Source organism: Artemia sp. Qi Xiang Cuo, chromosome 2, assembly GCF_049724085.1.
Source record: "Artemia sp. Qi Xiang Cuo chromosome 2, ASM4972408v1, whole genome shotgun sequence".
Taxonomy (NCBI): Eukaryota; Metazoa; Arthropoda; class Branchiopoda; order Anostraca; family Artemiidae; genus Artemia; species Artemia sp. Qi Xiang Cuo.
This window is the reverse complement of record NC_142795.1, coordinates 66,558,601-66,571,541: the sequence shown is the minus strand read 5'-3', so window position 1 is coordinate 66,571,541 and position 12,941 is coordinate 66,558,601. Positions and strand designations below refer to the sequence as shown.

The 12,941-nt window shown below is 35.4% G+C and overlaps 1 protein-coding gene across 1 annotated transcript in view; it reads left to right on the top strand.

The window, feature by feature from the left end:
• Nucleotides 1-4,570: 4,570 nt before the first annotated feature.
• LOC148955521 (sialin-like) overlaps nucleotides 4,571-12,941 on the top strand; it is a 30,110-nt gene continuing 21,739 nt past the window's right edge. Inside the window, exon 1 of the mRNA XM_089108227.1 lies at nucleotides 4,571-4,621. Within this exon, the coding sequence (XP_088964353.1) occupies nucleotides 4,602-4,621 (20 nt within the window). The 5' untranslated portion in view covers nucleotides 4,571-4,601. The remainder of the gene's footprint in view (nucleotides 4,622-12,941) is intronic.

Below are 12,941 nucleotides of genomic sequence, written 5' to 3'. Positions count from 1 at the left end.
TATGAACTTTGCCCATTGCTTACATATTGTATTGGTTATTGGGAAGTATACAGACATTTTCAGGAAGCATTTTTTTTCTGGTGGAGGGGGGCTGAAGGAGGGGGTTACTCGGGAGAATCTTTCTGTGGAGGATGTTTCTTCGAGGTAAGGGATATTTCTATGAAGGGGGTGCCGTATTTCCAAGCATTATTTAGAAAACGATCAGAAATTAAATAAAAAAAACAAGTTTTTTCAACTGAAAGTAAAGAGCAACATTAGAACTTAAAATGAACAGAAATTATTAGGTATATGAGGGGGTTCTCCCCCAAGTCAATACCTCGCTCTTTACGCTACAGTTTTTTTTAGTGCCTTCAAAAGAGCTATCTATTCTAATTAAACGGCCTTTGTGATTCAGGAGTTTGTGAATTAAAAATTTTTTTAACTTTTAGCGTAAAGAGCGTGGTATTGACTAAGGGGAGAACCCCATCATATACGTAATAAGATATACATAATAAAAAAACAAAAAAAAAAAAACAATAAAAATAAAAAAAAAACAAGCGATACGGCTCAATAGTTAGCAAAACTTTTAAAAACGGAACTTTGATGTAAATAAATGTATCAAAAGAATGGGCTTATAATGCTGATTCTAAATATATGAATTTTATTAAGTTTAGTATTACTCATCAAAGGCTACGAGCCTGAGAAAATTTACCTTATTTCTTAAAGAGGGGGGAAACATCCCCTAAAAGTGAAAGAATTTTAATAAAAATCACACCGTCAGATTCAACGTATCAGAAAACCCTGTAAATTAGGTTTCATGCTCATATCTGCAAAAATATGCAACTTTTTATTTTTTGCCAGAAGAAAAATATACGAATATAGAAGTTCGTTACGGAAGTTAATTCGTAAATTACGTCAGAACCAAATTTAGAGACAGCCATTTAGCAAAAGAAAAGTAAATTTTTTATGCAAATTTTGTTTACTTATTCAATGACGGCGAGCCAAAATAAAAGGTGCATTAACTAAAAAACGATCAGAAATTAAATAAAAAAAAACAAGTTTTTTAAACTGAAAGTAAGGAGCGACATTAAAACTTAAAACGAGCAGAAATTATTTCGTATATGAAAGGGGCTGTCGCCTCCTCAACGCCTCGCTCTTTACGCTAAAGTTTGACTCTGTCTCACAACTTTATTTTTTAAAACAATAAAAAACTTTAGCGTAAAGAGCGAGGCGTTGAGGAGGGGACAGCCCCTTTCATATACGAAATAATTTCTGCTCGTTTTAAGTTTTAATGTCGCTAGTTACTTTAAGTTTAAAAAACTTGTTTTTTTTTTATTTAATTATAAATATAAACCAAAGTGGATTTCTGTTTGGAAGTAAACCCTTTAACAGAAATCAGAAGAATAAAAATGGATTTCTGTTCGGAAGTAAACCCGTAAACAGAAATCAGGAAAAAAGACAAGAAAGAGAGACAGAGAGAGAGAAAGACAGAAAAAGAGATAGACAGAGAGATAGAGAGAGAGAGAGAGAGAGATAGAGAGATAGAGAGAGAGAGAGAGAGAAAGAATTTCTGTCAGAATTAAACCTGTAAACAGAAATCAGAAGAAAAAACGGATTTCTGTTCGGAAGTAAACCCGTGAACAGAAATTAGAACAAAAACAAGTGAATTTCTATTCGGAACTGAACCCGTAAACAGAAATCACAAACGTAAAACAAAACAAAAAATGGATTTCTGTTCGGAACTAAACCCGTAAACACAGATAAGAAATAAAAATGGACTTCTGTTCAGAAATAAACCTGTAAACACAAATTGGAACGAAAACAAAAGTGAGTTTCTGTTCGAAACCGAACCCGTAAACAGAAATCAAAAAAGTAAAACAATAAAAATGGATTTCTGTTCGGAAGTAAACCCGTAAACAGAAATGAGGAACAAAAACAAGAAAGGGATTTCTGTTCGGAAGTGAAGCCGAAAACAGAAATTAGAAACGAAAACAAGAAAGAGATTTTTATTCGGAAACAGAAACAAATTAGTGAATTTTCTGCTCGGAACTACACCCGAAAGCAGAGATTCAAAGTAGTCTTTCTTCGGAAACAGAACTCGGAAAGAAGGAGCTCACCTTGGGAACGGATCCCTTTGCTGCCACAAGATATTATAAAGTAGTCAAAGCTATTTTGAACCGTTTTAATCCGTAGTCAGAATTCAACTAACTATATTGTTTACAATACTTGCTTATATACTAGCAATTCATTCCTTCTTCACTCGGCAGGCACTCTTCTCTGACGTCTGCCCATGCAACTGGTCACCTAAGCCATTAATTAGTACATTTGAGTTCAGCCCATTCGATAGGTAGGGTGAGCCATTAATTGTTACATAACACACACACACAAACACACACACACACACACACACACACACACACACACACACACACACACACACACACACACACACACACACACACACACACACACACACACACACACACACACACACACACACACACACACACACACACACACACACACACACACACACACACACACACACACACACACACACACACACACACACACACACACACACACACACACACACACACACACACACACACACACACACACACACACACACACACACACACACACACACACACACACACACACACACACACACACACACACACACACACAAACACACCCACACACACACACACACATAAACAAGCAATGCAAACAAACATACAATATATATTAATGTAAATGAATAAATAAATCTTAAAACGAGTGAAACTTAAATTGAATATGCAAATCAAGTTTGAATCAAATAAAAATAACTACAGACTAGAGTTTGGGTATCCCCTCACTGCAGAAGCTTAAAACCTACTGCGTCATTGGCGCTTTACTGAAATTGAATTATATTACAAATGTTTTCTTTTGTACTTAATATTGAAAATAAATATTAAAATTACAGTAAAATTTTGAACTGATGAGTTTTCAGCAATTAATATCATTATATATCAAATATTCAGTTTAATTTATTAGTTCTTTCCAATATTTGTCAAGAAAAATATAGTTTCACTACAAACAAAATTTGGATACTGTCCCCTTCTTTAACTGTAAAAACCTAAAGCCTTTTGCGCCATTGACGCTTCACTGAAAATGAATTACTTGTATATTACAAATTTATTCTATTCCAGTTCTTACAGGATTGAAAATGAAAATAAAAATTACAGTGAAAAAAAATCTTGAACTGATGGATCTTTCAACAATTAATATCATTATATATCTAATATTCAATTAGATTTTGTCTATGCTTTCCAAGACTGTTCAAGACTCGTATAATTTTAAGTAAGGCGCCAATGATGCAGTAGGTTTTAGGCATCTGCAGTGAGGCGATACCCAAACTCTTGTTTGTAGTTATTTTTATTTGATTCAAACTTCATTTGCATATTCAATTTAAGTTTCACTCGTTTTAAGATTTATTTATTCAGTTACGTTAATATATATTGTATATTTGTTTGCATTGCTTGTTTATTTAATTTATGTTCATTTTAAGTTTCATTTATACTTTAATAGCAAAATATTTTTTTTCGTTTTAAGCTTGATTTTCATATTCAATCCAAGCATTACTCGTTTTAAGATCTATTTATTCATTTATATTATTACTTGTTGAATGTTTTTTGCCACGATTGTTTATTTAGTTTTTGTTCGTTTTGGGTTTCATTTATTCTTTAATAGTAATATCTGGTCGTTTTGAGTTTGAATTTTAACAGGTATTTGTATCTGCTGAGCTTAAGTTTAAAATGGCGTTTACTTTTCTTTGTAAAACTTATTCTTTGGAAAGTCTTTTTTTTAATTAATTACATTAAATAATAAGCTTGCGCAATTTAGTAAAAAAGGCTGATCAAGTGTTTTGCAAGTTAGGCGCAACTAGCACTAAAATAAATAAATACAAGAAAAGACAGTCACCCACATAGAGATGAACTCAAGCAATCAGAAATATGTCCATGAGGAATCACAATTGAGTCTTACTGTGACTCAGCTCATAAGACTTATCCCAAACTGTGCACCAGACTTGATACATCAATCTCCGTCAACAGTTGACTTAAAGGCGGCAGTATTAGGAGACATGACTGTATTCTGGCTAAGGGAATTCCATGGGCCAGTCACATGGTTGAAGAAAAAAAATTGTTTCGCAGTCTAGTATTAACACGTTTATAGTAAAGTCTTAGGGGATGACCTCTCCTTCTTGAAAAACTGTCCTTCTGGAAAATGTTTAGGATGATATAAAAAAGACACAAGTCACAGTTGCAGAAGTAATTTACTTTTAATTGTATCATAATGGACCAATACAATTTCAAGATGAATGAACCTTGGGCTCCTATATGAGGGGAATATGCAGCATTGGAAGTGCCAAGTAGACCATCTAAGCCCCCTCCCAAAATTCAGCTCATGGGCACCCATGGAATGAATACAATAAAAACAGGTAGGATATGGGGCCAAATATTATCGGGCTAATCTTTACCGTCCCTTTTCAGTAGCTTTGGCTCACTTTTTTGATATTTCGGCAGTATTGAATAAAGGCAAAACATTTAAATTGCCTTTGTGTGATCAATTATTGAATGGAAAACATGCAAATTAAGTATGAACTCTTAGCTCCATTCCTAGGGAACAATCTAAAATTATGTGTCAGTCTAGAAAAGAAACTTCGTGGCGAACCATCAACAGCCTTGGAGCGTAGGCTAGTTAGCAAATTTAAGCTATGTTACAAGAGAGAAATCAGATAGAAAATAAAAAATAGCCTATATCACAAGGGGCTAGGAAAATGAAACCTTCAGGGATGGATCTACAGACTAAAGTATGTCCCAGGAAGATATTTTGAAATACCTACGTCCACTTCTTCTCTATCTAGGCAGTGATAGTGAATTTTTATGACCTTTACAAATCCTTGTGTTGTAAAAATGAAACCTTACAAAACAGGGTAAATTTTTACCAAATCATGTTATTGAGTTAAGAATAAAGTGAATACACATTTTGATGCCTTTTTTTATGCTGATTATGAATATAATAATCATTAATATCAGATTTGAATTTCAGCCCCCCCCCCTAATCTAACCTAATCCCCACCCCCATATGTGCAAATATATATCCTGAATTGACATATATAGGGGGGGGGGACTAAAATTCATTTCCGATAGAAATTATATTTGTAATCAGCATAAAAAAAGGTAGGCCTATTGAATGGTATATTCACTTTTTTTTAAACTCAATAGGCCTAATATGATTTGGTAAAAATTCACCCTAAACAGATCTTCTGCTTAAATGAAGTTAAATTTGTTTTCAGCTTCACAACTTTGCTCCATAACAATGTATGAGGTTTCAAAGATCTATAAATACATTTCCTAAAGTTAGAAAAAACCATTGATATGGTTTAAATTCTGCTCAAATAACAAGAATTGTATTTTCAGAACTAAAACCAGAGGAAAAGAAATGATAACTGGAAATCAATGTAAAATGTTGTTTTGTCAAAATTTTAATAGGTCAGTTTCAATACCTGTCAAGTAGACAAATTTCTAAGACTTAGAAATCAGAAGAGGGTTAATATAGAAGCTTGGCAATACTCTCCCATAGAACAGTTTTGGCTGTGGATTCATTACTGAAAGTTTTATTTTCCTAACCTAACCCCTTTCCAAGACAGCAAAAAGGAGATAAACTAGAAATTACCAATGTAGTACCTTAAATGCCTTAAATTGCAGCTTGGAGCAAAATTAAGGATTTTCATCCTTGTAATTTTCCATTATGACTTCTTTGGATTGTTTGCTAAATTTTGGTTGAGAACTCACCAGCTTCCCAGTTGTATAGGAACTCTTGCTGTAGCCATTCTTTGTCTAGATTTTTCTTGAATTAATTAAAAAAAACTTTGCAAAAAATAAGTTTTTCAAAAAAACGTAAAGGCCATTTTAAACTTAAGCTCAGGAGATATGAATACCTGTTAAAATTCAAACTCGAAACCACCAGAAATTACTATTAAAGAATAAATGAAACCCAAAACAAACAGAAATTAAATAAACAATCATAGCAAAAAACATACAACAAGTAATAATATAAATGAATAAATAGATCTTAAAGCGAGTAATGCTTAGATTGAATATGAAAATCAAGCTTTAAAAAAAAATGTTTGCTATTAAAGTATAAATGAAACTTAAAATGAACAGAAATTAAATAAACAATCAATGTGAACAAACATACAATATATGTTAATGTAAATGAATAAATAAATCTTAAAACAAGTGAAACTTAAATTGAAAATGCAAATCAAGTTTGAATCAAATAAAAATAACTACAAACAAGAGTTTGGGTATCGCCTCACTGCAGAAGCCTAAAACCTACTGCGTCATTGGCACCTTACTGAAAACTATATGAGTCATGAACAGTCTTGGTAAGTATAAACAAAATCAAATTGAATATTAGATATATAATGATATTAATTGTTGATAGATCCATCAGTTCAAGATTTTTTTTTCACTGTAATTTTTATTTCCATTTTCAATGCTGTAAGAACTGGAAAAGAATAAATTTGTAATATAAGAGTAATTCGTTTTCAGTGAAGCGCCAATGATGCAGAAGGCTTTTGGTTTTTGCAGTTAAAGAAGGGGGCAGTATCCAATTTTTGTTTGTAGTGAAACTATATTTTTCTTGACCAATCTTGGAAAAAACTAATAAATTAAACTGAATATTTGATGTATAATAATATTAATTGCTGAAAGCTCATCAGTTCAAAATTTTACTGTAATTTTAATATTTATTTTCAATATTAAGTACAAAAGAAAACATTTCTAATATAATTTGTTTTAAGTAAAGCGCCAATGACGCATTAGGTTTTAGGCTTCTGCAGTGAGGCGATACCCAAACTCTTGTTTGTAGTTATTTTTATTCGATTCAAACTTGATTTGCATATTCAATTTAAGTTTCACTTGTTTTAAGATTTATTTATTCATTTACATTAATATATATTATATGTTTGTTCACCTTGATTGTTTATCTAATTTCTGTTCATTTTAAGTTTCATTTATACTTTAATAGCAAACTATTTTTTTTTGTTTTAAGCTTGCTTTTCATGTTCAATCTAAGCATTACTTGCTTTAAGATCTATTTATTTATTTATATTATTACTTGTTGTATGTTTTTGCTATGATTGTTTATTTAGTTTCTGTTTGTTTTGAGTTTCATTTATTGTTTAATAGTATTTTCTGGTCATTTTGAGTTTGAATTTTAACAGGTATTCGTATCTCCTGAGCTTAAGTTTAAAATGGCCTTTACTTTTCTTTGAAAAACTTTTTTTCAGAAAATTTTTTTTTAAATTGTTAATTTTTTGTTAATTTTTGTTAATTTTTGAAAACCCACCCCTGGGAAATTCCTCCCTCCTCAAAGAACATTTTCTTTTCCTGCTGATAATTCCCCTGCATTAAATTCCACCCAGCAAAAATTTCCCAGCCATGGAATATGCTCCCCCAATTATATGAGGTGGTTGCATAAACTTTGGAACAGGGTTCATTGAATTACAATTTAAAATTTATAGTGCCCTTACACCAGGAGTGGATCCAGGATTTTTTAGGGGGGGGCAAAATAAGTTGAGCCGATAAACTTGTGTCAGGAGCAAGTTTAATTAACGCAATCTTGCATTAATTAAGTAAATTACATTACTTTAGACTACGTTAGGGGGGCGTAGTCTCTAACGTAGTCTAAATTCAGATATAAACAGAATTAGTTCAAAGGGCGGGGGGGGGGGTATTTGCCCTTCGATCGATTTTGACTCGTAAGAGCTGGACTAGAACTTCCAATTTCCAAACAAATGAGCCCTCTCTGAAGTTTATATGAGAATCCCTTCCTGCCCCCGGGCCCTGGGGAGTTTTGTTGATGCCAGAGTTTTGTTACTTAACCTTTCAACTATTTTTAACAAAATTTTTATCTGATGCATTTAGGGCGTGGAGGAGGAGGGGGGCTAGTTACCCTCCAATCTCTTTTGACTCTTAAAAAGTGAACAAGAACTTTCAATTTCCAATCAAATGAGCCCTCTCTAAAGTTTATATGAGTATCCCTTCCATAAAAAATAATATGAAGGATTCAGAGAATCCTTAAATTACAACCCTTGCCCTGAGGGTTGTGGGAGAGTTTTCATCCTCAAAGACCTAATTTCCAGACCTTCAAACTATGTTTAATAAAATGGCTGTCTCAAAATTTTGATTGGATGTGTTTGGGGAAAAGGTGGGCGTGAGAGGGGGGGTTAGTTGCCCTCAAATCACTTTTGAATATTAAAAAGGGCACTAGCCCTTTGAATTTCCAATCGAATGAGCCTTTTTTGAAGTTTCTACTACACCGCCTTCTATAAAAACCTTATATGCCCCCAGGGTATGACTTGAAACCCTTGCTCTGCGGGTTTTGGGGGATTGTCCTCCTCAAAAACATATTTTCTATCTGGAAATCAACTACGCTGAACAAAATGGATATCTCAAAATTTTGATTGGATGTGTTTGGGGAACTGATGGGCGTGGTGGGGGGCTAGTTTCCCACCAATTAGTTTTGACTATTAAAAAGGGCACTATCCCTTTGAATTTCCAATCGAATGAGCCTTTTTTGAAGTTTCTACGGCAACGCTTTTTACAAAACCTTATATGCCCCCAGGGCATATTTTAAAACCCTTGCCCTGAGGGTTGTGGGGGATTGTCCTCCTCAAAAACATATTTTCTATCTGAAAATCAACTATGCTGAACAAAATAGCTATCTCAAAATTTTGATTGGATGTGTTTGGGAGAATGATGGGCGTGGGGGGTGGGGGCTAGTTGCCCTCCAATCACTTTCGACTATTAAAAAGAGCACTATCCCTTTGAATTTTCAATCGGATGAGCCTTTTTTGAAGTCACATCCAATCAAACTTTTGAGATAGCCATTTTGTTCAACGTAGTTTTAAGTTCTGGAAATTATGTCTTTCAGGATGACAACCCCCTCACAGCCCTTAGGACAAGGATTGTAAGTTATGCCCTGGGGGCATTTAAAGTTTTTATAGAAAGAGTTGTTGTAGAAACTTCAAAAAGGGCTCATTTGATTAGAAATGGAAATGGCTTGTACCCTTTTTAATATTCGAAACTAATTAGAAGGCAACTAACACCCCTACCACGCCCACCATTTCCCCAAACACATCCAATCAAAATTTTGAAATAGCCATTTTTTTCCATGCAGTTAAAGTTCAGGATTTTATACCTTTGAGCAGGACACTCTGCTCACAGTCTTCAGGGCAAGGGTTATAAGTTATGCCCCGGGGGCATGTGAGTTGTTATCGAAACCTTTGCCGTTGTAACATGAAAAAGAGTTCATTTGATTGGAAATTCAAAAGTTCAATATCGTTTGTAATAGTCGAAAGTGATTTGAAGGCAACTAACCGCTCTTTATCGCCCATCTTTTCCTCAAAAACATCCAATCAAAATTTCTAGATCGTCATATTGTTCCGTTTTGTTACTTTTCAGATAAACAATATAATTTTATGGAGGATACTCCCCCAAGACCCTCAAGGCACGGGTTGTAAGTTACGACCTGGTGACATCTAAGATTTTTTCTGAACGTGTTGTCGCAGAAACTTCAAAAAGGGCTCATTCGATTTGAAATTGAAATGGCTAGTGCCCTTTTTAATAGTCGAAAGTGATTGGAAGGCAACTAACACCCTTTCCACGCCCACCATTTCCCCAAACATCAAATCAAAATTTTTAGATAGTCATTTTGTTTGACGCAGTTTAAAGTTCAGGAAATTATACATTTGAGCAGGACATTCCCCCCCCCCCCCACAGTCTTCAGGGCAAGGGTTATTCGTTATGCCTTGGGGGAATATAAGGTTTTTATTGAGATGTTTGTCATAGAAACTTGAAAAAGGGCTCGTTCGATTGAAAATTCAAAGGGCTAGTGCACTTTTTAATAGTCAAAAGTGATTTGAGGACAACTAACCCCCCTCTGACGCCCACCTTTTCCCCAAACACAACCAATCAAATTTTTAGATGGCCATTGTATTCAACGCAGTTGAAAGTTTTGGAAATTAGGTCTTTAAGGATGACAACCCATACCCCCCCCCCCCCCCAACCCTCAGGGCAAGGGTTTTAAGTTATGCCCTGGGAGCATGTAAGGTTTTTATTGAAATTGATGTTGTAAAAACATCCAAAAGGGCTCATTCAATTGAAAATTGATTGGGCTATTGCCCTTTTAATAGTTGAAAGTGTTTGTAGGGCAAATAAACCCCTCTCATGCCCACCATTTGCCCAAACACATTCAATCAAAGTTTAGAGATATCCATTTTGTTCAACGTAGTTGAAAGTTCTGGAAATTATGTATTTAAGGATGACAAACCCCCAAAGTCCCCAGGGCATAAGTTATGCCCTGGGGGCATATAAGGTTTTTAATGATAGAGTTGTCGTAAAAACTTCAAAAGGGGCTCATTCAATTGGAAATTGAGAGGGCTAGTGCCCTTTTTAACAGTTGAAAGTGATCGCTTTTCAGATAGCCATTTTGTTCACCGTAGTAGAAAGTTTTGGAAATTAGGTCTGTGAGGATGACAACCCCCCCCCCAGTCTTCAGGGCGAGGGTTGTAAGTTATCCCTTGGGGGCATATAAGGTTTTTATTCAATGCGTTGTCGTAGAAACTTCAAAAGGGCTCATTGATTGGAAATTGAAAGGGCTAGTGCCTTTTTTAATATTTGAAAGTGATTGGAGAAAGACTAACACCCCTCTCTCGCCCACCATTTTCCCGGACACATCCAATCAAAATTTTCAGATAGCCATTTTGTTTAACGTAGTATAAAGTTCTGGAAGTGAGCTCTGGGAAGATGACAAACGCCCTCACAGCCTTTTAGGTGGGTTTTAATTTGTACCCCAGGTGCAAATAAGGGTTGTTTAGAAAGTGTTGTCGTAGAAACTCAAAAAGGGCTCATTCGATTTGAAATCGAGAGGTCTAGTGCCATTTTTAATAGTCGAAAGTGATTGGAAGGCTTGACATTTTTATAGTAAAAATCGTTGTGGGTATAATGTATTATTTTTTTGTTGTTGTTGTTGTTTGATCAGGGCACTTTGTATTGAAGGAGTCATCGTAGGAACTTCGAAAAGGACTCATTCGATTGAAAATATAAAGGGCTGATGCCCTTTCTAATAGTCGAAAGTGATTGAAGGAAAACTAATCCCCCTCCCACGCCCACCCTCCCATTTGACTTCATGTTTAAAAACTAAATGTTGCCATAAGATAGGCGTGGGGGCTAGTTGCACTCCAATCACTTTTGACTATTAAAAAGGGCACCACAACCCTGAGGGTTGTGGGGGAGTGTCCTCCTCAAAAATATATTTTCTATCTGGAAATCAACTATGCTGAACAAAATGGCTATCTCAAAATTTTGATTGGATGTGTGTGAGGAAATGATGGGCGGGGGGGCGGCTAATTGTCCTCCAATCACTTTCAACTATTAAAAAGGGCACTAGCTTTTTGAATTTCCAATCGAATGAGCCTTTTTTGAAGTTTCTACAACAACGCCTTCTATAAAAATCTTATATGCCCGAGGGCATAACTTAAAACCCTTGCCCTGAGGGTTGTGGGGGAGTGTCCTCCTTAAAAATATATTTTCTATCCAGAAATCAACTAAGCTGAACAAAATGGCTATCTCAATATTTTGATTGGATGTGTTTGGGGAAATGATGGGCATGGGGGGGGGGGCTAGTTGCACTCCAATCACTTTCGACTATTAAAAAGGGCACTAGCCCTTTACTTTCCAATCGAATGAGCCCGTCTTGAAGTTTCTACGACAACGCCTTCTACAAAAATCTTATATGCCCCAAGGGCATAACCTAAAACCCTTGCTCTGAGGGTTGTGGGGCAGTGTCATACTCAAAAATATATTTTCTATCTGGAAATCAACTACGCTGAACAAAATGGCTATCTCAAAATTTTGATTGGATGTGTTTGGGGGAATGATGGGCGTGGGGGGGGGGCTAGTTGCCCTCCAATCAGTTTCGACTATTAAAAATGGCACTAGAACTCTCGATTTCCAATCGAATGAGCCCCCTTTGAAGTTTCAACGATGACCCCTTCCATATGAAGTGCCTCTTGGGAAAAAAAATAATAATAATAAAACATTGGAGCTGTATGGCCTGTTGAATCAGCAGCCACTGTATTTTCAGAGAGTAGATTCCACAAGTTCATTACTTGTTGGCTGAAAAAATGGCTCTTTCTTGGACTAAGGAGCATTGCTTGAAGATCTTTTTGGAATGACCTCTAGTCACAGAGCTTCATAAACACACTTGGGCATCTGCTAGAGATAGTTCTTTTGATCATTCCAAGAGATTGGAGGGCAGATGATAGTACAGATTTTACATGGGTGCTGAAGTTTAGTTGATGATCAACAATGACTTCAAGATCTCTTTCTTCAGAGACTGCAAAAAGGGGGTTACCTTGGAGATGGTATTGCTGATGTGTGTTATGATTACCAAAGTGGATTACATGGCATTTGTCAATATTGAATGAGAGGAGCCATGTATCAGCCCAAGTCCCACGAATATTAAGGTCCTTCTGAATAGATTGTCAGTCAGAGGTTGTGGCTGCTTTACCAACAAGTTTTGAATCATCAGCATAAAGAGTGAAGAGGTTTGAGAGAAGATTGGATACATCATTTATACATAAGTTGAAGAGACTTGGCCCAAGAATAATCCCCTGGGGAATGCTGCTTAAAACAATTGTAGACAAGGAGCAATGAGGGACACCTTGAGAGTTGTGAACTCTTACAACTTGTGTTCTTTCTGAAAAGAAACTTTGTATCCAATGGACAATAACATTATCAACAGCTGCTGCTTTTAGTTTGGTGATGACGAATTCATGGCAAACCCTGTAAAATGCTTTTAAGAGGTCCAGGAGCACCATGTTGACAGGTAAATTGTTATCC